This window comes from Myxine glutinosa, chromosome 2 (assembly GCF_964187855.1).
Source record: "Myxine glutinosa chromosome 2, kmMyxGlut1.1, whole genome shotgun sequence".
Lineage (NCBI taxonomy): Eukaryota > Metazoa > Chordata > Myxini > Myxiniformes > Myxinidae > Myxine > Myxine glutinosa.
The window spans coordinates 102,045,105-102,072,686 of NC_136262.1; the positions used below are offsets into that span (position 1 = coordinate 102,045,105).

At 44.6% G+C, this 27,582-nt stretch overlaps 1 protein-coding gene across 1 annotated transcript in view; it reads right to left on the bottom strand.

Annotated features, from left to right (window-relative positions):
- Positions 1 to 27,582, bottom strand: part of NTRK2 (neurotrophic receptor tyrosine kinase 2) — a 168,715-nt gene that overhangs the window by 118,390 nt on the left and 22,743 nt on the right. Inside the window, exons 4-7 of the mRNA XM_068107643.2 lie at positions 21,339 to 21,641; positions 13,459 to 13,491; positions 10,662 to 10,711; positions 10,059 to 10,158 (exon numbers count right to left, since the gene is read on the bottom strand). Coding sequence (XP_067963744.2) covers positions 10,059 to 10,158; positions 10,662 to 10,711; positions 13,459 to 13,491; positions 21,339 to 21,641 — 486 coding nt within the window. The remainder of the gene's footprint in view (positions 1 to 10,058; positions 10,159 to 10,661; positions 10,712 to 13,458; positions 13,492 to 21,338; positions 21,642 to 27,582) is intronic.

Genomic DNA, 27,582 nt, shown 5'->3' on the forward strand with positions numbered 1-27,582 from the left:
AGAGAGGGGCCAGGATGCAGGGGTGAGAAGAGGGGCCGGGACGCAGGGAGGTGGGTGGTGGAGAGAGGCCGGGAAGTACGGGGAGAGAGAGAAGACCGGGATGCAGGGGGGAGAAGAGCGGTCCGGGACGCTGTGGGAGTGCAGAGGGGTGGGATGCAGGGGGAGAAAAGAGGGGCTGGGGCGCAGTGGGATAGGAGAGGTGCTGGAACCCGGGGAGAGAGAGAGAGAGGAGAGAACCCGGCATTCAGAGAGAGAGAGACAGAGAGACAGAGAGAGAAACAGAGACAGAGACAGACAAGAAGGGCCATGATGGGCCAGGACGCAGAGGGAGAAAAGAGGGGCCGGGATGCAGGGGGAGAAGAGGGGGGCCAGGATGCAGGGGGAGAAGAGAGGGGCCAGGATGCAGGGGGAAGGTAGAGGGGTGGGGACGCAGGGGAGAAGAGAGGGGGCTGGGACACAGGGGAGAGGAGAGGGGACGTGGCGTGGGAGGAGAGAGAAGACCAGTATGCAGGGGGAAGAGCGGGGCCGGGAAGCAGTGGGAGCACAGAGAGGTGCGATACTGGGGGAAAAGAGGGGGTAGGACGCAGGAGAAGAGAGGGGCCAGGACGTCAGGGAGAATAGAAGGACCGGGACGCAGGGGGAGAATCGAGGGGCCGGGATGCAGGGGGAGAAGAAAGGGACTGGGACTCAGGGAGAGAGGCGAGGAGGCTGGGGAGCAGGGGGCGAGGAGAGGGGCTGGCGTGGGGGGTGGGGGGGAAGTAAGGGGCTGGGATGTGGGGGGGAAGATAGACAGGCTGGGACACAGGGGGAAGGTAGAGGGGCTGAAACACAGGGGGAAGGTAGAGGAGCTGTGACATGGGGGAATAGGAGAGGGGTCATGGTGCGGGGGGGGGGGGGGGGTGGAAATAAAGAGGCTGGGACGTGGGGAGTAGGGTGGAGATAGAGGGGCCGGGACGCAGGGGGGATAGAAGAAGGGGCCGGGACTCAGAGGAGAGGGGCTGGGACTCGTGGAGAGAGTAGAGTGGTCAGGATGCAGGTTGAAGATGAGGACCCGGGACGTAGGTGGAGAGGAGAAGACTGGGAAGCAACGGGGGGAGAAGAGAGGGGCTGGACATTGATGGTGAAAAGAGGGAACAGGACGCAGGGGGAGACAAAGGGCTGGGTCTCAGGGGGAGAGAAGAAGGGTCAGGACGCAGGCGTGTGGGGAGAGAGAGTGGCAAGGACGCAAGGAGAGTAGAGAGGGAATGGGACGCACGGTGAGAAGAGATCAGGGACCGGGATGGAGGGGGAGAGGAGAGGAGCTGGGTGACGCAGGGTGGGGGAGGGGGGAGTGAGAGGGCTGGGACGCTTTGAGAGTGCAGAGGAGGCGGGATGCTGGGGGACAAGAGAGGGGCCAATATACAGGGGGAGTAAAGAGGGGCTGGGACTCAGGGAGAGAGCAGAGGGGCCGGGACTCAGGGGAAGAGCAGAGGAGCTGGGACTCAAGGCGAAAGAAAAGGTGTCAGGACACAAGGGAGAAGAGAGGGGCAGGGACGCAGGGGGAGAAGAGAGAGAGAGTTGGGGAAGCAAAGAGGATATTGAGTATGAAGGAAGCAAGGAGGGAGGAGTTCTGTGAAGGAAGCAAGGAGGGGGAATGGCATGGGTGGATGGACACATAATTGAGGTCGCCAAGCATGGGTGGGGAAGCCTGGAGCTGGTGTAGGGAAACCCCGGTGTGAAGATGAAGTGGGGGAGGATTTTTCCCCTCCCTCTTCATTTTCCAAACTCCGTCATTTTTATGTCCTCATGCTTGATCGCTTTCACTCTTTCTGAATGATTTTGACTCTGACAGATTTCCTAAATGGTTGTGTGCAATCTCGTGATACCGATACAGCATGATTTTAACATTCAACATTTGCTCAAATACAATTCCTTCCCAATATCCCTTGATGAAATCATCATGCAAATTGCACTAAAACGAATTATTTGCAGAACAAAAATCATCTCTGCGATTTGGTCGTTAATTTAAAAAAATGCTGGACAACACATATTCTGGTGTTTTCTGAGTGTTTTCAAAGCCGGCTGACATTGGCTTTTGGCAGAGGAAGTTTTGCGCAGGTTGTGGACGTTTTATGTTGAAGAAATGTGAGAAAGAGGTAGAAGATGACACTTGCTCAGCATGCTGTAAATCCTTTTCCTCAATTTCTCATACCTTAAATGGTCGTTCAGTGGAGGGCTGGGGCTCCACATACCCACCTAATACTTAAGGATGCCACCGAATGTAAGACTTTCTTAAGATCATGGACATTTTTCACAAGGAAGCCCAAGCTCATCGCAGACAGACTCGATCACTTGTAATTTGGTTTTGCTCCTCCTGCCCCCAAAGCCCTTTGTTTCACCAGAACCGTACCAGGTCGGACACAAGCAATTCCTTGTTTCCCTTTCCAACTCCAAATAACATGCTTCACTCCACTTCTTTATGCCCCTTCTTCCTAACTCGTATAATTGCCTTCTCCAGTCTGTCCTTTCATTTTCTTTTCTCCACTTCTTTTAAAGCAGTGCTCTAATGCCAGCTCATTTTGTCTCCCATGCCCTATATTTTCTTCCCATATGAATCCCACCCCTTTAATCGACCTACAGCTCCTCCACTCGAACTGCTATTACTTGTTTGTGCATTTTTTTTGGTCCACCTGTTATACTCTTCAGATTGGCATCCTCTGTTGTTCAGCTCCTAGACGAGCCTATGACTCGCACCTTTTCATCATCACTCCTATAGCTGATCCCTTCATATAGAGCACATCCCTCGGAACTTTTATGACCACTTGGATTTAGCAACAAGACGGCCAACACTGTGTATGTTATACCTCAAGCCAATTTAACTAAAATGATCAATTTATTGAAATCTCACACTGAAAATGTTGACTCATTAAAGTATCTTTTGATGAACGACTTTGCTTGTTTCTATTGCTCTATGATGTTACTTGAACTTTACAATGCCTCTTTGGATGGAAACTCCCTCCAACATTCTATATTATTCTTCATTTTTCAATAAAAAAACTTTCAAAGGTGTTTAACCAATTTTGACATAAGCTTTCGCTCCAAAATGCAAACGTGGATTTCCTATTTTATAACCAAATCGTTTTATGTAGATATTGAAAAGCAAACCCCCTTATAAACCCATTATTACTCCAAATCCCACAAACTCTTACCAATCACATTTTCCAACTTTAACTTCAAACATTTTATCAATTCCTTCTTCTTTTTTGAACTAACCCATTGTATTTCAATGAGCCGCTGAGCCCGTTTCCCACTGCGAAACAAAAACCCATGCGGCTGAAACCTCCTCTAATTAAACCTGTCTGAATGGTTACACTGTCCAACTATTGTCCACTCGTACATCACGGAGCAATGGCCTTATGGTGGCAAGAATATTAAACAAACATCCTCACTTCAGCGTTTGATCGTAAGCTCAAGATCCCGACTCTAATCCTAAAAAAAAGAATTTTTACTTAACTTCTTGTTTTTATGGATACGGATTTTTTAATTTTCCTTTTTTTAATCATTCAATGCATTATTGGAACGGAATTCAGTTATATATTTCACCTTAAGATTCCTTAATGAAATACTGATGCCAGAAGGTACTTTTTAGCCTGAGAGGTATACTTTGAAACATCTTACTATAATTCACCAAATGTCCGTCTGTCTGTTCCCAGGTACCGCAAAAACGGCTGAACCGATCGCAACGAAATTTTGGGTGGGTATTCCTGGGACCCCCTGGAGTAAAATAGGCTAGATTGTTTTTCCAATTTTTCCCCAATTTTCTAATTTTTCCAGTTTTTCCAAACAATGGAATAATATTTACCGATATGAACAGTGATGTGGCTTTTATTGAAATTCTACAAATACTGTTTAGATTTTGATGATTTGCGTGTGATATGATTTAACGGATGTTTATATAAATCGTTTAAAATAAAATAAAATCCTTCAATTTCTGATATTTTGCCTTTTCATTTGCGCCTCCCAATTGAAGCCCGCCCATAGGGCCCATAGGGCGGGTACCGTTGCTAGTACTAATAATAATAAAAATCTTGAAATAATAAAAAATGACCTTAACCTTTGGTCTTCGTCTGAAGTAGAGGAAGCTCGTTGATAAATACATTTGGTGTACTTAGCAGGGATGCCGCCAGCTGAAGCCTTCCCAGTATACCACTCTGAATATGATCAAGATCTATGGCTTCACAGACATAACTCGGTTCGTGCTGAGCAGAGAGGATAGGCAGTGATGAAGAAGGTCAGAGGTCATGCTCTTCCACAGCTGGACACTGTGCATGTGGTCGTTTAACGTCATATCGTACCCTTGTGCGTCGGCATGAGGTGTCTTGTAAGAGGCTGCGATATTGGTTCATGTTTTCAGCATATGCGCTCCATTGGCATGCTACTGCGGGTCTCACATCCCATGGGCCCACACAACTGGCCCCGCTAGCATGGAGCAAATATCCCAGGGGCCCCGCATGTGTGTGGTCGTAACAGATCTCGGTGAAAAAATTTTTTTAAATGGTACAATGTTGAAACCAAGTCAATGAAGCATCACTCGCGATGACATGCGGTATTGTGTCGGTGTAATTGGCACCGAGTCGGAATCCACCGGACTCCAGAGGGCCGTGCACTGTTCAGAGCTCACTAATCGTGAGTTCAGCTTGATTTCTGCTCTGCTTGTGCACCATGCTGACCTACAATTTCCTGCGAGATTAATGTCGGAAAAAAAAACACTTGTCCTTATTGCAACCTCATTTGAAACGTTCTCACAATGAGGATATGAGATGTTTGTTCATCGTGCCCATGCCATTTACCCTCGCCCCATGTTGTCCATATTACACACAGCATCGGTTTGGCTGGGTCAATTTTAGGTCTGCTTTTAAAATGGATACATTAAGCCTGTTATCTCATCTGATTTGCATTCGCCTGTGGACAATAGAGTCCTTGAAGTATAATTCCTGCACAAATTGAGGAAGTTCTGTGGTCGCTGTGGGATCAAAAAGGTGGCACCACAACGACATTGTACGACACAAGGATTGCAGGTATAACACAGATTAAAAGTCTCCGATAGGGACGGTGCACCATAAAGATCATGCACCACCAAGATAAATATTTAATTGTAAATCTGTGTTTGTTCATGTCGCGGCCATTCCTGAAGTTGGAGTACATCCATCGTTCATCCCATACAGTCGTTCTCAGACATAATCATGTCATCTCCACTTTGATGTCATTCATACTGTACTTTCTACATTTTTCAGGCAAAAACAAAGTTTTTCACAGTTTTGTACAAGATGTTTTTTTCAACCCTTTGCAATCCCACAACGCCAGCAACACTCAGGAAACATATCAGTTGAGCTGTTGCTATCTAGTTTCTCTTGCATAACAGATTCGACTATAAAACTGCATTGCTGGTGAGGCAATGCCAGGATTTGGCGAAGCATGCACTCCTAGGGAAGGGGCATTTTGCTGGTTGGTTATTCTGCAATTGTGTACATGTTCCCTTTGAATTTCAAAATCTTTTTTTTTTTTGCACACATAATATAGAAAGTACAAACCCAAATTATGGGGAAAAAATAACCACTCAATTAACACCGATGCATTTTGTATAACAGCCAATGTACAGAATGTATAACATTTGCTTGGAGTTGCAGTAAGCTACTATTATCGACTGCCATTGTAAGTTAACAATTTGGCGGTTTGTGTTCACGTGAACATCGTGTTTGTGTGGCAGACGAAACATAGCTTTGAGAATTTGTTGTGCCAAAATAACCATGGAGGGACACCACAGGATTTATACGTACATACATATAAATACATTCACGTGAAAAATTAAGTACACCCCATGTAAAGTTTTGACTTTTTCAACATATTTCAACATACAGCTATTTGATCTTCATTTCAACAATATTGATATATAACGGTGATATAAAGTAACAAATATCATGAAACATTTACATTTTGTAGTCCATTGTATAATTTAAATAAACATAAATGCAAATTTCACATGTGGAAAAAGTAAGTACACCCCTACATTTATCACTACTTCAAATACCTAAAATTAGAATCAGGTGCACCAGCTCAGGTGCAAATGATTAGAACATCGTTAGAGAGGATATTGGAGGAACCTGTCTTATTTAAACCTCAGACATTTAGTTTGGTTTGATCTTTGTTGTTGAAGTGTGCGGTGTCACCATGCCTAGATCAAAAGAGCTCTCTGAGGCCTTCAGAAAAAAGCTTTATATACACAAAGAATTAAGTTAAGCACCCCCCCCGTTTTTTTACAACCTCGCACATTACAAGTTTGTTGTCGTCAAAACAGTGTAATATACCCATGATATTGCTATATTTTCTGGAGAAGTGATATTATGGTCACATAAAAACATAACAATCATGCCGTTTTCAATATTTTATTCTGAATAATTTAAGGTGAATTTTTTTGGGAATTTTAGGCATATTTGCACCTCAATTTAAGTATGGAGCTATAGGTCCATCACAGACAGTGTGGATGACGTTTATGTTTTCTAACGTACAGTCATTGTTCTGAGAAGACCTCTAGCGATCTTTGCGTCAATAACGTGTGTAGGACCCACGTGATCGGATCACTGACTCAACCCTACGTCTCATAGACCCTGTGTATCTGCATTTCATCAATGGATAATTGCTAATGTCATACCAATCATTATTTGATCTCACATACCTTAGAATATATGCCAATGTATACATATACACAAAGAATATATATTAGGGGGTGCTTACCTTAATTCGTTGTGTAGGGGTGCTTAACTTAATTCTTTGTGTATAGATGCCTACGAGTCTGGGAAGGGATTTTAAAAGATCTCCAAACAATTTGAAATCAATCATTCGACTGTCCGGAAGATCATCGACAAGTGGAGAAGATTCCAAACAACTGCCAACTTGTTCAGGCCAGGCCTCCCCAGCAAGTTCAGCCCGAGAGCAAACCGCAAGACGCTGAAAGAAGTCTCTAAGAACCCTAGAATGTCATCATGGGACCTACAGGTAGCTCTTGCCACTGTTGATGTCAAAGTGCACGAGTCTACCATTAGAAAGAGGTTGCATAAATTTGATCTACATGGGAGGTGTGCCAGGAGGAAACCTTTGCTGTCCAGAAAGAACATCAGGGCAAGACTAAAGTTTGCCAATGCACACCTAGGCAAAGACCAGCACTTCTGGAACAATGTGCTCTGGACAGATGAGTCAAAGGTAGAGCTATTTGGCCACAGTACCAGAAGACATGTTTGGCGAAAACCAAAGACAGCATTTGACCACAAGAACCTGATACCAACTGTAAAGCATGGTGGTGGAAATATTATGGTTTGGGGCAGCTTTGCTGCATCAGGGCCTGGGCAGCTCACCATCATAGAATCCACGATGAATTCTTCATTGTACCAGAGGGTGCTTGAGGATAATGTGAGGCCATCTGTCGGAAAGTTGAAGCTCAACCGAAGGTGGACCTTGCAACATGACAATGACCCTAAACATACCAGTAAATCCACCAAGGAATGGCTGAAAAGAAAGAAATGGAGGGTTCTGGAATGGCCAAGTCAAAGCCCGGATCTAAATCCCATCGAGATGTTGTGGGGGGATTTGAAACGAGCTGTGCATGCAAGAAACCCCTCAAACATCGCACAGCTGAAATAATTCTGCATGGAGGAGTGGGCAAAAATTTCTCCCAGTCGATGTCAGAGACTGGTAGACAGTTATAAGAAACGCCTACTTGAGGTTGTTTCTGCCAAAGGGGGCAATACTACCTATTAGAGCCAAGGGTGTACTTACTTTTTCCACATGCAAAATTTGCATTTATGTTTATTTAAATTATACAATGGACTACAAAATGTAAATGTTTCATGATATTTGTTATATTATATCACCTTTATCTGTCAATATTGTTGAAATGAAGATCAAATAGCTATATGTTGAAATATGTTGAAAAAGTCAAAACTTTACATGGGGTGTACTTACTTTTTCACGTGACTGTATGTATGTATGTATGTATGTATGTATGTATGTATGTATGTATGTATGTATGTGTGTGTATATATATATATATATATATATATATATATATATATATATATATATATATATATATATACATACATATATACATATATATACATATATACATATATATATATATATATATATATATATATATATATATATATATATATATATATATATATATATATATATATATATATATATATATAGTATCATATATACCGTGTGTATATATATATATATACATACATACATACATACATATACATATATACACAAACACACATATATATATATACTGTATATGTATATACATTTGATCCATTGTGATGGGAAGACTCAATAAGTTGGAAAAATGCTGATGCAAAAACTGTATCTGGGATCATTGTGATGACCAGGATCATTTTGACGTCATGTACTCGTGAAGGATATACATTTAAGAGTAAGCCAATTAAACTGTGATCTCCTTTCCACACATGGATGGGAAGGTGGCAAGATCATATGCATGATCAGTATATCATAGCCTGTAAAGGCCTAAGATGCACCTTTTAAGCATTTATTTTAAGATTGTTTATCACAGATTCCATCTTTCTGTGATATTTTTCCCTTATCTGACCCAACTCAAAAGTAATATCCCTTTCCATTAAGTGGAAATACTAATCCTCCTGACATTCCCCTATATAGAACTGCACAAGTCAATGCGATTAGATATTTTAGTGTTTCAGCAGGTACATGCTGCTTTTCTGCTGAACAGCTTTTCACCATTTGAACCTGCCTGACTTTGAGCCTCTTGTCGTGTGTCGTTGCTTTACATGTTGAAGTGTTCCTTGGAAGTTGGAGAGTCTCAGTTGATTTTCATATTTTGTGCTTTCATGCGAGCTCTTTGAGATCCCATGCTGTATACAATGGGCCTAATTCTGTGATTAGTCAATGTAAATCGTGTTTAAAAAGACCTTAGGAATTAAAGCGATTATGACAAAAAGGAGGTGTTTGATGTGGAAATAAAAATGAGGAAAAAAAGGCAACCAAAACAAACACAAAGCTGTTTTATGAAGTTTATCAACAGAAAAATGAAACAAATGATTGATACAGTATTCAGCTTGTGACAGTTAAAAATAATGTCGTTGATAACCGCATCTGTGTTGTTATAATTAATATACAGCAATATTAGCGGGATGTGGGGCGGGGCATGCAGCTGAGCGGAGCCACGTGCGGTTCAGCACCCGGGCCAGCGCGTGCCCTGTGGGCGGAGCTTGCACGGCTTCTGCAGCAGGGCGGTGCGGGTACGTGACCTGTTGGTGTGCCTTATTGATTTCCTTAATCTCTAAACGAGAGAAACAAGTTCACGAAAGCCATCCGACCGACCCTCACTGATGGCCGTCCCCGCGGTGCTGCCGAAACCACAAATACCCTCATGACAATCCCTAATCCCACCCGACCCTCCGCCCCAACCCCACACAACCGCCACTCGCATGGAACTGTGACCTTTGACCCAAACCATATCTGTAGCATAACGCCTGATAATTGTGTTTTATATCGCTTTTTAAAAAATAAATGCATCTGAATATAACTTCTCTTTAATCCAAATGTTGAGACATATAGAAAATCCATTATTTACGTCTTATTATAGACTGAAATGTAAATGGCTTTACTTGTGATGGATGTTAATTATAAACAAGAAGAAAAATCTCATAATAATAATAATATATTATTATATTATAATTGTGTGTTAAAGCAAGAATGTGTAGGTGAAACGCATTACAATCACAGCAGCGTAAAAGAGGCAAACATTTTCATCAAATTAATGTTGTTATTACTCGGGCAGGAAACCGGAGACGTGGGTCTGGGGTCTCTATAAGCTCACTAAGGCTAATGTCGGCTCGCTATGGGATCGCAGATCTGTAAACCCACAATCGGGCCTGCGAGTGAGCATTCTTTGCAGTTAGAGCTGTGAGTGTTGTGCTCCATAAGCAATTGCTATACAAGCCGTGGTGTGAGCTCATGAAAGCCAGACGAAGTACCTTTGAGGCTGAATTTAGACCGGCCATATTTGTTGATAAGAATTATCATCGCAGCCAGCACGACGCATACCGTGGCAGCGATTGTCACAGCAAGGTACACCTGATGAACGAGACAATCAAAATAAACAGTCTGAGGTGTAGCACCTGTTGGAAACGATGTAAAAAAATGGAAGAAAAAAAACAAACGTCTGTCCGTCCTTGGTACTCAACAATCATCTATGCATGCCCCACTGCACCAGACACATGTACACGTTACAATATGAGGATTGACCAGAAAGTCCTGACATCTAGAAGTATAAAATAAGTGAATGACATTGCAGAGTTGAAATGTTCAAAATAGTTGTAAAACAAAAGGATAACACTTCTTTTTTTAAATGTCAGACTTCCTCATCAGGCCTCTTGTGAGGACATAAAACAAACTAATGTAATTATCATCATAAAAGCATCTTATTCAGTGAGTACTCTGAACGGTTGATGTCAAATGTGTTATTGAATATAATCATTATTGTCCACTTGTGGTTATGTAATAAATTACAACATGTGTGCTGTAATGAAGAATTCTCTGATTATCATGGATTTCTCACACCCGAAGGGTGCACTCACCCCGTATGTGGTTCCGAGAGCATCCGGAGAAGGCGTGTTCTTTTCATCGTCTGACAGGACATGGGTTAGACATTGAACAGTGTTAGACAGGAACATAAAGACAATATGTGAGGACAGCCTTGTGGGTCACAGATGTCAAAGAAAATTCCAAAGAAGGGAATGTGATATTCATGACTTCCTTATATTGGTCTGTAAAGTTTTCTGTTAAAAAAAAAAAAAAAGAGTTAAACGGGTTGTAAAACAAATAAATATCAGACACATTGTTGCAGAACAAGAATTTTGTTGTTACTGTTACAAATGTGTTGTTTGTGTGTTATTTGTTTATTTATCAAGCCTCTGATTTATGTAAGAGCAGGAAGGTTATGTGACAGAGGGAGTAAAATCAACATACAGAAAGTAGGGCAACAGGTTGATGTAACGAACAAAGAAAAAGAGGAGAGGGGAGGAACATAGTAACCTGTGAGAGCTTCGATAGGGGAGCTGTTAATGGGGTTAGAAAAGATAATGTGTGCAGATGCAGAAGAGCATGATATGGTACTGCCCTGTCACCTTTAAGCACTGGAAGGAAAAGTAGGACCGCACCACTTCTGGAATGCTGTTCCACAAGCAGAAGAAATGACGAACAAAGGAAAGGTGTGCATTAAGCCTGGATTTTGAGAGTTTAAGGTGAGGTGGTGGAAATTACTGGAAAGAGAGCATGTGACCTTGAAGAATGGGAGAAGGTCGGAAGATTGAAAGGGCAGACGAAGCAATATCTGAATACAGGTGCTACAAAGCAAAAGGATACTAGCTGGAGGAGGGGACAGTATAATTTGGTATTATGGGGGGGAGGGGGCTGAGAAGTGGGCAGCAGGACTCTGGTGGAGGGAGGGGGTAGCTGGACTCTGGTTGAGGGAGGGGTGGCTGGACTCTGGTCGAGGGAGGGGTGGCTGGACTCTGGTGGAGGAAGGGGGTGGCTGAACTCTGGTGAAGGGAGGGGGTGGCTGGACTCTGGTTGAGGGAGGGGGTGGCTGGACTCTGGTGGAGGGAGGGGGTGGCTGGACTCTGGTGGAGGAGGAGGAGTGGACGGCAGGACTCTGGTGGTGGGAGGTTAGGGGGTGTTGGTAGGACCCTGGTGCGGTCGGGGAGGGGGGGGGAGGGAGGTGGTGGTTTCATGACCCTGGTGTGGTGGGGGGCTGCAATAATCTGGTCGGGGGAGGGCGGTAGGACTCTGGTGGAGGCAGGCAGCAGGACTCTGGCGGGCGGGGGGAGGCGGAAGGGCTCTGGTGGGCTGGGGGATGTGGCAGGCCTCTGGTAGTGGGTGTGGGGGGAGGGGGGAAGGGGGAGGGTGGCAGGTCTCTGGCGGAAAGGAGTGGTTGGTAGGACTCAGGTGTGGGGGGTGTTAGGACGTGGGTAGGGAGTTCAAACGTTAAGGGGTGGAACCCACATTCATTGCAAATGGTGTTTCTGTTCAGGAAACTTAAGTGTGTGAGAACATCGGATTACTTGTTCAGGAGGTTATTGTAATAACCTACACTGTTCAAAACCGTCATGTAGAATACGGATTCATTACAAAATGATATTTTAAGCACACATTGAGAATTGCATGTCCCCTACCGGTCCCAATGAATGTTCTTGTTCCAAGCACTCAGCAATTGTGAGCCACATACAGTAGGACAAATTGTTTTAGGTATGCAAAACTACAGAATAAGTTGCAGTTTCAGAATATTTCCAGCATTGTTAGCTCATCTCTCATTTCCAGCATTCAAAGACTCAAGTGAGGTATTGTGACAATGTGATTGGCTGGTAATCAAAATGAAGGAGTTGGGTATAGTAATGCCAGCTGTCCAGCCAATGGGTGTAAAGCAGTCCTTCGGTGGTTCGCCCACCAATTTACGAGTACATAGTCCAAACAGTTTAGCCATTTAGATATAGATAATATAACATGCTGAATGTTCATTATGAAGAGACAGCACACTGAAACTATAATTTGATGTGTAATTTTTCATTGCAAAGCCATGACAAATTTTAAAAGTTGATGAAACGCCCTGAAACTCAAACTTGCTCTGTAAAAAACCACCTTTAGAGGCCATTTTTCCCCGCAAGCGGGGGTTGGCCTTTTTCGGGAACCGTGGTTGTTGTTGTTTTTCGGTCCCCTTTTTGAAGCAATGTTTTATGGCCGGATGCCCTTCCTGACGCCAACCCTTTTTGCCGCCTTTGACGACAAGCAGGGAATTACCAGTGAACTGGTACTCAATTTGCCGACCTCGGAAGGATGACAGGCTGAGTCAACCCCCCTGGCGTTAATTCAGCGATTGACCGGGATTCGAACCCAGGATCCTGGGATCCTAAGCTGGCACCCTAGCCGCTAGCCCAACACCAGGGAACTTGCTCTGTAACGTATCATAATAAAGCCATGTACCAAGTTTCAGTTTAATATGTCAAAGGGTATGGGAAAAAAAAGTCTGGAAAATCACAGGTGGGATGGACAGACAGACAGACAGAGGAAGAGCAAACCTATAGTACCCTCGAGTGAAACAGGTAGGGGACTAAACATGCAGCTCCAAGTGAAACAACTTGACCTAAAGACGTACATGGAGCACATACAATGCAGGTACGGACGAGGAACAATTTTTAAAAAGCTTCGCCAATGTCCGAACATTTTTCTCTCTCCAGATATATGTTTGTTTTTTGGAGCGAATTACTGTACTCGTAAATCCGCAAGTAGACTAGAAAAAAAAAATCCTCTTGGCTTTATCTTCCAAAACAGAAAAAACAATCTGTACGATCATGGGAAAAACGTAACAACAATACTCACCAGAATTTCCCATTGTCACCAAGGAAGGGAAGCCTAAAACAAAAAAAAACAAATAAGCAAACATCCTTGCTATACCGGTAAGCCCTTTTCATTATGAAATAACACAAATATTCAACAGACCTGCAATGCAATTGATTAACAAAGCAACATCAAAAGCGACAGTTCATATTCTCACAATATGGCAACCACAGGGGTTTGAAGCATCTCAAGAGACCGTTCCACACATGCCATGATTCTCGGGAATGACGAGATGTGTTTCGGCATCGCAATTAGTCTCAGCCACTCGGCTTGCAAATAACAGCTCAAGCGCATACAAATCCAAACAAGCTGGTAATAGATATCTCGGAGAGGCCTTGCGTCAAACGCTACTGCGTTAATTACTGAACAATCATATGGGCTCTTGGTGGGCTTTTCCATACATACACTGCCTTATATAAGCACTGGAACAGTGAAGTTAAAATGTTATTACTGCTCCATACCCAAGAAATTTGGATTCGAGATCAAAAGATGAATATGAGGCAGGAATACAGAAGCTAAGGAATTACAACGCAAGAGTCAGCTTCTATTTCTTGATATGTCTATGCATATATATTTTCCATTGTACAACAATAGCACTTTTTATGTTCACTCCCTCCATTTTGGGTAAGCATAAGTATTGGATCAAATGACTAACAGGTGTCTTTCGTTGCTCAGGTATTTTACGTTGCATTGATTGTTTGCACATAAAAGATCAGTGAATGCCTCGTATTGGTTTTTGCTTTTGCTTTTGCCTTGAGAGTCTGCCTTTGGAATCAGTAGGCATAAACCAACATGAAGAACAGAGAACTGTCTATGAAAAACGAGCGTTACGCCGAGGTCCCCCGTCGTTGAAGTGATGTGAGTTGACAAAGTGGAAGACGCAAGGCGGCCATCTTGGATTTTGACGTGGCGACCCAATTTTAAATAGCCTTCTTCCTTATGCCGAGATACACCCACACACCAGATTAGAAGTTAGTAGTTCGTTTATTTTTCAAGATATGTCGCTCAAAAGGTTCAGACATATATATGTATGGTGGCGGCCATCTTGGATTTTGACGTGGCGACCCAATTTTAAATAGCCTTCTTCCTTATGCCTAGATACACCCACACACCAGATTAGAAGTTAGTAGTTCGTTTATTTTTCAAGATATGTCGCTCAAAAGGTTCAGACATATATATGTATGGTGGCGGCCATCTTGGATTTTGACGTGGCGACCCAATTTTAAATAGCCTTCTTCCTTATGCCTAGATATACCCACAAACCAGATTAGAAGTTGGTACTTCACTTATTTTTCAAGATATTCCGCTCACAAGGTTCAGACATACATGGCGGCGGCCATCTTGGATTTTGACGTGGCGACCCAATTTTCAACAGCGTTCTTCCTTATGCCTAGAAACACCCACACACCAGATTAGAAGTTAGTAGAACACCAGATTAGAAGAAGCCAAACTGAGCAATCAGGGGAGAAGGCCCTTGGTAAGAGAGGTGACCAAGAACCCTTGGATATGGGTTCTTGGACATTATGGATAATGACTGTCGGGCGGCCAGCTCTAGGAAGAGTCCTAGTTGTTCCAAACTTCTTCCATTTAAGAATTATGGAGGCCACTGTGCTCTTGGGAACCTTCAATGCAGCAGAATTTTTTTTGTAGGCTTCCCCAGATCTGTGCCTCGACACAATCCTGTCTCTGAGCTCTGCAGGCAGATCCTTCGACCTCATGGCTTGGTTTTTGCTCTGATTTGCATTGTCAGCTGTGAGACCTTATATAGACAGGTGTGTGCCTTTCCAAATCATGTCCAATCAATTGAATTTACCACAGGTGGACTCCAATCAAGGTGTAGAAACATCGCAAAGATGATCAAGAGAAATGGGAGACACCTGAGCTAAATTTCAAGTGTCATAGCAAAGGGTCTGAATACTTATGTAAATGTGATATTTCAGTTTTTTATTTTTAATAAATTTGCAAAACTTTCTAAAATCCTGTTTTCTCTTTGTCATTTTCGGGTATTGAGTGTAGATTGATGAGGGAAAAAATGAATTTAAACGATTTCAGCACAAGGCTGCAACATAACAAAATGTGAAAAAAGTGAAGGGGTCTGAATACTTTCTGAATGGAATGTATATATAGTAGCGTAGATCAGCTTGCCTCACCACACGTCGCTCCAGGGGCACAGGCTTGTTTTAACTGAGGATAATGACTGTGAGTTGCTGTGTTGTTGTTGTTGTCATGATTTACACCAATCATAATACAAACATTTATTTTGTACAAATATATATGTAATATTGGTGATATTATTTATTTGTAATTTATTTGTAATCTAAAAAAGGTCCAAGCTCTAAATGGCCAAGGGTCCAAGCAGTCTAATCTGTCTGAAGGGTGTCAGGGATCTAAATGGTGTTATGGTCGAAGAGGTGCAAAGGTTTAAATATTCTAGGAGTATAAAGGGTATAAACAGTCTAAACTCTAAAGGGAGAAGGGATCCAAAGGTGTCAACGTATTGATAGAGTATTAATGGAAAAAGGAATCTTAAGAGTCTTGGCGTTCTTAAAGATCTTGGGATCTCATGAGTCTTTAGGGTCCTCTATGTCTTCAAGGTTTTTAAGGGTCTTCAGGGTATTTGGGAGTCTTCAAGGTATTTAGGGGTCTTGGTGGTCTTAACGGTCTTCAAAGGTCTGAGCGGTCTCAGCAACCTAAAAGGTTAAAAGGTACATTCCTATAGTATGTAATTAATAGACGTATGTGTAGACAGGATGCAACTGATGTTCACAACAACAACAACAACAACAACAACAACAACAACAACAACAGGCATTTTAAGGCCATTTTCCCTGCAAGAGCGGGGGTTAGCCTTGCGGGCCCCATGACAATCTTCTCCATTTTGCCCTATTTTCTGCATCTCCCCTTGTTAACCCCCTTGCCCGCATTTCTTCTTCCACCACCTTTAGCCAAGTCTTTCTCGGTCTTCCCTGTCCTCTACTTCCTTCTACATTCATTTCCATCACTCTTCTCAACCAGTCACTTTCATCCTTCCTCAACCCATGACCAAACCATCTCAACCTGTTTCTCTTCACAGCATCCATCACAGGCTCTATTCTCATCATCTTTCACAATTCATCATTTGTCTTCCTCTCTCTCAACGACACTCCACACATCCACCAAACCATTCGTATTTCCACCCTTTCCAGCCTTCGTTGCTGCTCTACATTCATTACCCATGTCTCGCTCCCATAAATCATAACACTTCTCACACATGCAGCATACACCTTTCCCTTCAGCTTCAACGACACTCCCCTCCTCATCAGCCCGCCACTCAGTTCCCAAAACGTCTTCCGTGCACATCTCACTCAAGCAACCGTTGCCGAGTCTGATCCACCTTCTCCATTCAGCATGTCTCCTAGGTAGCAAAATGTTTTCACACCTTCCAGCTTCATGCCGTGTCCAAGATCCAACTCAACATTTCCTCCATCTGCAGCTCCCTCTGTGCACACCTTACACTTGAATGTAGCTGCCACACTGGTTAATGACCCTCACTGGTTAATGGTTAATGACTGGTTAATGGTTAATGACATGGGCAATGAGGAAGTTAGGAGTGGAGGAATGGTTGATCAGAGTAGTGACGGCAATGTACAAAAGAGCGCGCACAGCTGTAAGGACGAAGGACGGGAACAGTGGTGAGTTTGAGGTGAAGGTGGGAGTGCATCAGGGGTCGGTACTAAGTCCACTACTATTTGTAGCTGTGATGGAGGTGCTGGCTCAGAACGTAAAGGAGGGTTTACCGTGGGAGTTGTTGTATGCAGATGATCTGGTGTTGATTGCGGAAAGTATGGATGGACTTCTTTTTTTTTTCTTTTCTTTTTTGTATACAGAGTCGAGGCTCGTGAAAGAGCTAACATTTATCAAACAAACAAATCAAACAAACAAGCAAACAAAGTATATAAAAAGGGGAGCGGTCGACAAGATGGGGAGAGAAGGGCATGTTTTTGTTTTTGGAGGGAGAGGGCCTGGGGGGAGGCAGGATAGGTATAAAACGCAAGGACACCAAGGACTTCCAGGAAAAAGGTCAAAAGTCACCTCAAAAAAGTGGATTTGGGGTGAAATTAGCGGGGGTAGAAAAGATCAAGGTTTTGGATTGGGGAAGATAAGAGATGGTGGTGAACAGCCGTTTTAAAGACCTGGAGGGAGGAGTGGGATTGAAGAGAGTGAGGGAGTTTGTTCCAGAGGCGGGAGAAAAGAGGAATGAAGGAGTGAAAATGAGCAGAGAGTCTTGATTTTGGCAGTTTAACCATAAGAGGGTTGCAGGCAGATCTTGTGCGACCTGCAGGAATATTTGGGGGACAGAGCCCAGAGAGAGCTGGGGGAGCAAGGCCGGAGAGGAGTCGGTAGAAGACGGAAAGACCACCAACCTGCCTGCGGTGATTAAATGAAAGGCCCTCGGAGATAGCGTCATCGCGGGAGATTCCAATGATTCTGAACGCTTTGGTTTCAACAGCGTGAAGACGAGCTAGGTGTGAGGCAGGAGCACCAGCCCAGAGGGGAGATCTCCATTGAGCTGCGGATGAAAGCCTTGTATGTGGTGAGGAGCTCAGGTGTGCCAAGGAAGGACTTCGCACGATGGAGGATGCCCAGTCGGCGACTGGCTTTGGAGGCCAGCTTGGAAATGTGGTTTTCCCAGGAAAGATCGTGGCAGATAGTGAGACCCAAAAGCTTGAGTGACAGAACTTCTTGTAGACGATTATTCAGAAAGTAGATGGGAGGGTTGTCCAGGCGGTCTTTTCGGAGAGACATCGTAAGAGTGTGAGATTTGTCAGGATTGAAAGACATGTTCCACTTGTTTGCCCAGTCTGTGATTTTGTCCAGGTCTGCAGAGAGTGAGGAGGCTGCAGACTGCCGATCTGAGGGATGAGGAATGAAGCGGCAGAGAGTGGAGTCATCAGCAAAGAGATAGAGAGGATTTTCAAGAGAGTCAGAGAGATCATTGATGAAGACCAGAAAAAGCACAGGGCCCAGAACACTGCCTTGGGGAACTCCAGCCTGAACAGGAAGAGGAGATGAGAGAAACCCATTCAGGGCCACATGTTGACGACGACTAGAGAGGAAGTCCGCCAGCCATGCGTGGAGATTTCCATGGATACCAAAGAAGGAGTGTTTGGTGAGCAGAGCGGGGTGCCAGACCGTATCGAAGGCACGTGATATGTCGAGGGAGACAGCTCTAATTTCCTGTTTGGCATTGAGGACCTCCATCCATTGTTGAGACAGCAGAAGCAGCATGTCCAGAGTAGAGTGACCTGGTCTGAAACCAAATTGATGATCAGAGATCAAGCCATTGGAGAAGAGGAAAGATTTCATATCCGAAGCAATGATGGATTCCATGACTTTGCTGATAATTGGGAGAAGGCTGATTGGTCTGTAGTTGCTAGGATCTGTTTTTGCACCTTTTTTTTGTGCAAAGCGGTGATGTTGGCTGATTTCCAAGCAGATGGCAGTTGACCTTGAGCAAAAGAGAGGGTGAAGAGAACAGAGAGAGGGAGTGAAAGAGCGGAAGAACATGATTTTAGGACCCGTGGGCTGATGCCGTCAGGTCCAGTTGCAGAATCAGAGTCGAGGGTTGACAGAAACTTTTCCACCTTGTCAGGAGGAAAGGACACGGAGTCCAGGAGCAGCTGGGTACGACTGGGTATGGTGGGTACAGAGAGGGATGGGTTTGGGACACAAGATTTAGAGGCAAACACAGAGTTGAGGCATTCAGCTTTTTCACGTGCGGAATCAGCTGTGTAGCCGTTTGAGGTAAGGGAGGGGATGGAGGGGGAACAAACACCAGAAACAGATTTGACCAGACGCCACCAGGATTTGGAAGAGGGAGACAGATAAGAGAGTTCGGTCTTGAGAACGGAGAGATATTGTTTCCTGGCTCTCCTGAGGGTGGACACACACTTGTTCCGGGCTTTGTGAAAGGAAATGAGATTTCCCTCCGTTGGATTTGCTTTCCAGGAGACGAAGGCAAGTTGTTTCTGGGCAACAGCCTCACCACAAGATTCCGTGTACCATGGACGGGAGGAAGGGTATGACAACTGAAGACGAGATGGGATAAATCTGTGCATTAGAGAGAGCAATTTACTTTGGAAGAATTCCCAGGATGAGTTGATGTCAGAGGGGGTAGAGATGGGAGACCAGTCCAGATGATTGATGGCTGCTTGAAGACCATGCCAGTTGGCCTGAGTGAAATGCCAGACTCGTCGACGCTGAGCAGGCTCCCTGAGAATGGTCAGAGAGATGTCCACTGATGAGGAGGGGAGTGTCGTTGAAGCTGAAGGGAAAGGTGTATGCTGCATGTGTAAGAAGTGTTATGATTTATGGGAGCGAGACATGGGTAATGAACGTAGAGCAGCAACGAAGATTGGAAAGGGTGGAAAGGGTGGAAATGCGAATGGTTCAATGGATGTGCGGAGTATCGTTGAGAGAGAGGAAGACAAATGATGAATTGCGAAAGATGATGAGAATAGAGCCTGTGATGGATGCTGTGAAGAGAAACAGGTTGAGATGGTTTGGTCATGTGTTGAGGAAGGATGAAAGTGACTGGTTGAGAAGAGTGATGGAAATGAATGTAGAAGGAAGTAGAGGACTGGGAAGACCGAGAAAGACTTGGCCAAAGATGGTGGAAGAAGAAATGCAGGCAAGGGGGTTAACAAGGAGAGATGCAGAAAATAGGGCAAGATGGAGAAGATTGTCATGGGGTCCGCAAGGCTAACCCCCGCTCTAGCAGGGAAAATGGCCTTAAAATGCATGTTGTTGTTGTTGTTGTTGTCAGACCACTACATTTTTGATGAACCCACTCAGCGCACATTATACATTGAATGGAGTTCACTCCGACACCCTTCCTGCACACAGCACATGGCCACTTCCCAGTTCTTTCCACCTCAACACATGCTTTACCACTTGCCATCACCTTTGTCTTTCCGATATTCACCTTCAGACCTTTTGTCTCCATACTGACAAACTGATGAATGAAATGAATGAATGAATGATTCATTCATTCATTTATATTGTAATATTTTGTAACAATTTCGTAATTCCTCCGACCTACATTAAAATTTACTCGTAGGCCTACACCCGCTCACTATGGGAGCTGCAGAAAGGGTCATTCCTCTTTGGTCGGGTCACAAGAACATTGGGTGTGTGTTCATTTGCCAAGTTTCTTGTGGAGAGATCGCCAAGTGGTTTAATCATTCGAGCAAGCACTCCACTCAAAACCCTTAAGGAACGCCTGGCTTGGCAAGCACTAGCTAGCTGCTTGGTAAATGAGTACACCTCCAACCCTTGTGGGGTATATAGATTACAGTAGATCTTCGCTCAGTTCTGTAAGTAAAATTTACCTCACGGATGTCAAGATTCCTCCAAATTTCTTTGTTTAATGTTATAAACAGCATTAGCAACTGTTTAAAATGCTAATCAAGCGTGTTTGTGGTTTATAATATTTTACAAGTCCGGCTATGCCACTGTTCGACTTTTGGTCTTGTTTTTAATGTACAGTGCAACTCCGTCACCAGGAAGAGGCTCAGGTCTATCTTACCGAAGTAGAGAGTAACGTTGACAATTTTACAATTGTGTTTGCATGTGTTTATCACCATACTGCTCGAACATAGCTGGTGAAACCATCACTTCAGCTTTCTTACAAATACTGTACAGTAAGAGTCGTTTATCCACTCTCCACCAATTCCTCCCACATTTTCCTTCATGCCTCTATTCCCATGACCTTTTCCTCTTGCTTAAGCCATATATATCTGACCCCATTTGTTCTAATTCCAAACCACCACCCCCCACCCAACAATCCCCCACCAAGCATCACTCACAATTAAGAGCCTCACCAGATATGTTCATGAAGAATCCAGAGAGCGTCCTCTCATGTGTGCCGTAGATATTTGAGGCAATCAGCGTGTAGTTGCCGTTGTTATGATGTGTAGCCAAAATGATGTCCAGGCAGCCTTGTAATGAGTCATTGGCAGACGCATTCAGATTGTGGATCGTTGTTTTCACAAACTGAGTCTCGTTAATAATCATACCATTGAACAGCCACGTAAGTTTGGGCCGTGGGTTTCCCATCACCAGGAATGAAATGCACCATGTAAAGTACTTCTGCGGCTCCTCAAACCTCAAAATCTTCGGTGCATCTGGGAAGAAAGAGCCAAATAATAGTGCCAGGCAATGTTAGCCAATGTACTGTTCATGTATCATGAGACTCCAAAGTTGCAAACCTAAACATGTTGTGTAGAATGTTTGGAGCTGCTAGTTACCTCTGCCACTGAAGGTGGACGGTGGTCATGTTTTCACCTTTGTTCCCGAACAGGATATCTCAAAAAGGTGTAAATGGATTCGGACGAAATTTGGTGGACAGGTTGGGTGTGTGACACGGAAGAATTGATTCAATTTGGTGATTATCCGAATCCGGATCCACATCCGAGAATTTTTTTCAGTGATTCTTCACCATTGAATGATAGGGCTAAAACTATAGATAACACGATATCTCCAAAAATTTGTGGACGGATTCAGATGAAACTTGGTGGCCAGGTTGTGTGCGTGTGACAAGGACAAATCGATTAAATTTTGGTGAAGATCGGAATCCACATCCGGATACGAGAATTTTTTAATTTTGTAAGTGATTCTTCACCATTGAGAGATGGGGCCAAAAACGATATATACAGCATGACATCTCAAAAGTTGTGGATGAGTTAGCCGATGACAAAACCAGGGGATGAGTTGGTTAGGTGACAAGAACAAGCTGATTCGATTTTGGTTGAGGTCTGTATTTAGACCCAGCCTATTAGTGGGATGCAAAACGTAAACTGTTCAGCCTGGCGGAGGTATGCACTCTACTGAGTGCCATTCTAGTTTTACAGTTTAACCAAGAAGAAGATGCTCTGAGAACGAGTATCGAAATCGACTACATAATGTTATTTTTGCTTTTGAACAATGAGTACTTTCAAAAAAGTAAACAAGGAAAAGAGCAATCAGAGATTGCAAACCCTCGCCAGGATGTATTTTGCGTGGTTTTTAAGGCTTTTGTGTTAAAAACAAATATGGCGGCCGAACCACGTGACCGATGACGGCATAAAAAAATTCTAAACTAATTTATTCCTAGATTATGCTCAAGAAATTTCATCTTGATCGGATGAAGTTTTGTACTTGTCGAATTATGACGTCATAATGGAGGCACCAATGACATCATCATTAACATATTGTATTCCCCATGGAGAGTTCTTTGCAATGAGCCATGTCTCAATTTTTCCTATTCAGCACTTTCGGAGATATAGAGATGCAATTTTTTTGTTTTTTCCAAGATGGCGGCCGAACCACGTGACCGATGATGTCATCATTGTTTTTTTGGTCTCCACCAGTTTATGCCGACATGGTGCTCAAGAAATTTCATCTTGATTGGATGAAGTTTTGTACTTGTCGAATTATGACGTCATAATGGAGGCACCTATGACATCATCATTAACATATTTTATTCCCCATGGAGAGTTCTTTACAATGAGCCATGTCTCAATTTTTTCTATTCAGAGCTTTCCGAGATATAGAGGTGCAAAGTTTTTAGATTTTTCCAATATGGCGGCAGAACCACGTGACCTATGACATCATAATTATCATAAAAAATTTCAACAGGTAGAGTTGCACCTATGGTGAAAATTTCCTGTCAATCGGACCAACGGTTGCAGAGAAAATCATATTTATTCTGTGCGGACAAACAGACAAACAAACAAGCAGACAAACCAACAGACAAACAAACGGACTCAAATGCAATACCCTCTCCTCAGGCGAGGGTAATTATTTGCATGCTAATGACTAAGAACTAGACACCTGGTTGAAACAAGTCGATTGAGGATTTCGTCCATTTTACATTGTGTTAGGGGTCCCCCCTTACTTCTGGTCTTGGTAGACCTCCGAACCCCGAGAGGGTCCCCGGCAGAAAGATGTGTTATCCTTGGTTGAAATCAAGCAAATAATGAAACCCTCAATGGAACCAGCAAAGGAAACAGTCAAATCAATAATGCAACCACACCAGGTTATGAACAAACAATAATATATTATAAATCACACAAAAAGAGCCATACAACAATGGGGGCAATCACCCCCTACTATCAAATCTTACGGTGGTAACCTTATCCAGCCCCTTAACCCCAAACTCACGGCACCTCCCCAATGTCTCTGCACCCCTCCAAGACGAAGTCCCAATGTCTCTGTGCGCTCCCGCGATCGGGGAGTCAATGCCCGATCAAAGTCAATTGAGGCGTAGGCGATCGAGGCCACGTTGTTCAGCACCCCGCAATACAGCGGTGGAAAGGAACCTCACCAAGACGCGCTCCGACGTACATGTTTGCGGTTCAATCCGCGAGCCTCCATATAATTCTCAAGCGCCCTTTCTTGCACAGCCGTCCCCGGCAAACCACCGGGGAATAATGCCCAGCCGACACGACCAAAACCGGTTCACTGCAGGTTGCTCGCGTGGCGAAGATGGCGGACGGCTTTCACTCGAACCCGGGCTTTGAGGCCAGGATCCTCCGGAACCTCAATGAGGATACCCGACGACACAGGCTCCACGCACTCCGGCAATAAGTCTTATCGCCGGAACTTCCCTTCAAGGACGCAAAGTTCACTTGCACTGTACGTCGAACGCTCGGTCCGGAGCTTCAACAACCACGTCTCCTCATGATCTCCAACCACGTCTCCTCACGATCTCCTACCGCCTCTTCTTCCTCACTCCACCTCTTCCGGTCACGATCCGGATTTCCGGCCACATTTTACCAGGAGCGCTTTTAAATCTTTTAACTATAATAACCCTTTCCCTTCAACCACAATCACCAGGATACTTCGAACCAACAACAATAATCATAACAACAATCATTAGGGCCGAATCCGTAACAATTGAATAATGCAATTTGCTCCAGAAATTGAAAGCAATTACTTCAAGCAAGTCCTCATTGTAAAGACATAAACATCAGACTTTCTGTTTGCAGCAGAACGTGCCAGGTAAAGAAATTTGTTCTTTACATTCAAGGCAGAGTTATAGCATATGTGCAACTTTTATGAATACCAGCAGATACCAGCTGTTCACATGGGATTTTCCTGACTATCCTTAAAGCAGTAACTTGACTTATCTACTCTGTACCACCTTCCTTTTTTCCCCTCTCTACAAGAGCGAGGCTCATATAACCTCTTTGGACAAGCAATTGCATGGGGAATGAGACAATTTACTGCTGTTCTAAATTCTAATTGGATTGTTCTGCAGATGTGTGAGGTTCCGAGCAGTTTTCTCCATGGATGTGAGATATTCTGGGCTGGAGTGTGTGTGGATCCTTGAGGATTAGAGCAGGAGAGTTCCTTTATTGTGATGTTCTGAGCAGGAGATTATGTGTTATATGTGACGTTCCAGGCAAGAGACTCTGTCAATGTGTGACGTTTCAAGCAGGAAGATCTGTGGATGCGCAAAGCTCGGAGCTGGAGGTTGTGTGGATACATGATGCTCTAGGCTGGAGGTTGTGTGGATACGTGATGCTCATGGCTGGAGGTTGTGTGGATACGTGATGCTCTAGGCTGGAGGTTGTGTGGATACGTGATGCTCATGGCTGGAGGGTGTGTGGATACGTGATGCTCTCGGCTGGAGGTTGTGTTGATACATGATGCTCATGGCTGGAGGTTGTGTGGATACGTGATGCTCTAGGCTGGAGGTTGTGTGGATACGTGATGCTCTAGGCTGGAGGTTGTGTGTTGATACATGATGCTCATGGCTGGAGTGTGTGTGGATACGTGATGCTCTAGGCTGGAGGTTGTGTGGATAAATGAGGCTCTAGGCTGGAATGTGTGTGGATACGTGATGCTCTAGGCTGCAGGTTGTGTGGATACGTGATGCTCTAGGCTGGAGGTTGTGTGGATACGTGATGCTCTAGGCTGGAGTGTGTGTGGATACGTGATGCTCTAGGCTGGAGGTTGTGTGGATACGTGATGCTCATGGCTGGAGGTTGTGTGGATACGTGATGCTCATGGCTGGAGTGTTTGTGGATACGTGATGCTCTATGCTGGAGGTTGTGTTGATACATGATGCTCATGGCTGGAGGTTGTGTGGATACGTGATGCTCTAGGCTGGAGGTTGTGTGGATATGTGATGCTCTAGGCTGGAGGTTGTGTGGATATGTGATGCTCTAGGCTGGAGGTTGTGTGTTGATACATGATGCTCATGGCTGGAGGTTGTGTGGATACGTGATGCTCTAGGCTGGAGGTTGTGTGGATATGTGATGCTCTATGCTGGAGGTTGTGTGGATATGTGATGCTCTAGGCTGGAGGTTGTGTGTTGATACATGATGCTCATGGCTGGAGGTTGTGTGGATACGTGATGCTCTAGGCTGGAATGTGTGTGCTGATACATGATGCTCATGGCTGGAGGTTGTGTGGATACGTGATGCTCTAGGCTGGAGGTTGTGTGGATACGTGATGCTCCAGGCTGGAGGTTGTGTGGATATGTGATGCTCTATGCTGGAGGTTGTGTGGATACGTGATGCTCATGGCTGGAGGTTGTGTGTTGATACATGATGCTCATGGCTGGAGGTTGTGTGGATACGTGATGCTCTAGGATGGAATGTGTGTGCATACGTGATGCTCTAGGCTGCAGGTTGTGTGGATACGTGATGCTCTAGGCTGGAGGTTGTGTGGATACATGATGCTCTAGGCTGGAGGTTGTATGGATACGTGATGCTCTAGGATGGAGTGTGTGTGCATACGTGATGCTCTAGGCTGCAGGTTGTGTGCATACGTGATGCTCTAGGCTGCAGGTTGTGTGGATACGTGATGCTCTAGGCTGGAGGTTGTGTGGATACGTGATGCTCTAGGCTCGAGTGTGTGTGGATACGTGATGCTCTAGGCTGGAGTGTGTGTGGATACATGATGCTCTAGGCTGGAGGTTGTGTGGATACGTGATGCTCATGGCTGGAGGTTGTGTGGCTACGTGATGCTCTAGGCTGGAGGTTGTGTGGATACGTGATGCTCTAGGCTGGAGGTTGTGTTGATACATGATGCTCATGGCTGGAGGTTGTGTGGATACGTGATGCTCTAGGCTGGAGTGTGTGTGGATACGTGATGCTCTAGGCTGGAGGTTGTGTGGATACGTGATGCTCATGGCTGGAGGTTGTGTGGATACGTGATGCTCTCGGCTGGAGGTTGTGTGGATACGTGATGCTCTATGCTGGAGGTTGTGTTGATACATGATGCTCATGGCTGGAGGTTGTGTGGATACGTGATGCTCTAGGCTGGAGGTTGTGTGGATATGTGATGTTCTAGGCTGGAGGTTGTGTGGATATGTGATGCTCTAGGCTGGAGGTTGTGTGGATATGTGATGCTCTAGGCTGGAGGTTGTGTGGATATGTGATGCTCTAGGCTGGAGGTTGTGTGGATACGTGATGCTCTAGGCTGGAGGTTGTGTGGATACGTGATGCTCTAGGCTGGAGGTTGTGTGGATATGTGATGCTCTAGGCTGGAGGTTGTGTGGATATGTGATGCTCTAGGCTAGAGGTTGTGTGGATATGTGATGCTCTAGGCTGGAGGTTGTGTGTTGATACATGATGCTCATGGCTGGAGGTTGTGTGTTGATACGTGATGCTCTAGGCTGGAGTGTGTGTGGATACGTGATGCTCTAGGCTGGAGTGTGTGGATACGTGATGCTCTAGGCTGGAGTGTGTGTGGATACGTGATGCTCTAGGCTGGAGTGTGTGGATACGTGATGCTCTAGGCTGGAGTGTGTGTGGATACGTGATGCTCTAGGCTGGAGTGTGTGGATACGTGATGCTCTAGGCTGGAGGTTGTGTGTTGATACGTGATGCTCTAGGCTGGAGTGTGTGTGGATACGTGATGCTCTAGGCTGGAGTGTGTGTGGATACGTGATGCTCTAGGCTGGAGGTTGTGTGGATACCTGATGCTCTAGGCTCGAGTGTGTGTGGATACGTGATGCTCGAGGCTGGAGTGTGTGGATACGTGATGCTCTAGGCTGGAGGTTGTGTGGATACGTGATGCTCTAGGCTGGAGTGTGTGTGGATACGTGATGCTCTAGGCTGGAGTGTGTGTGGA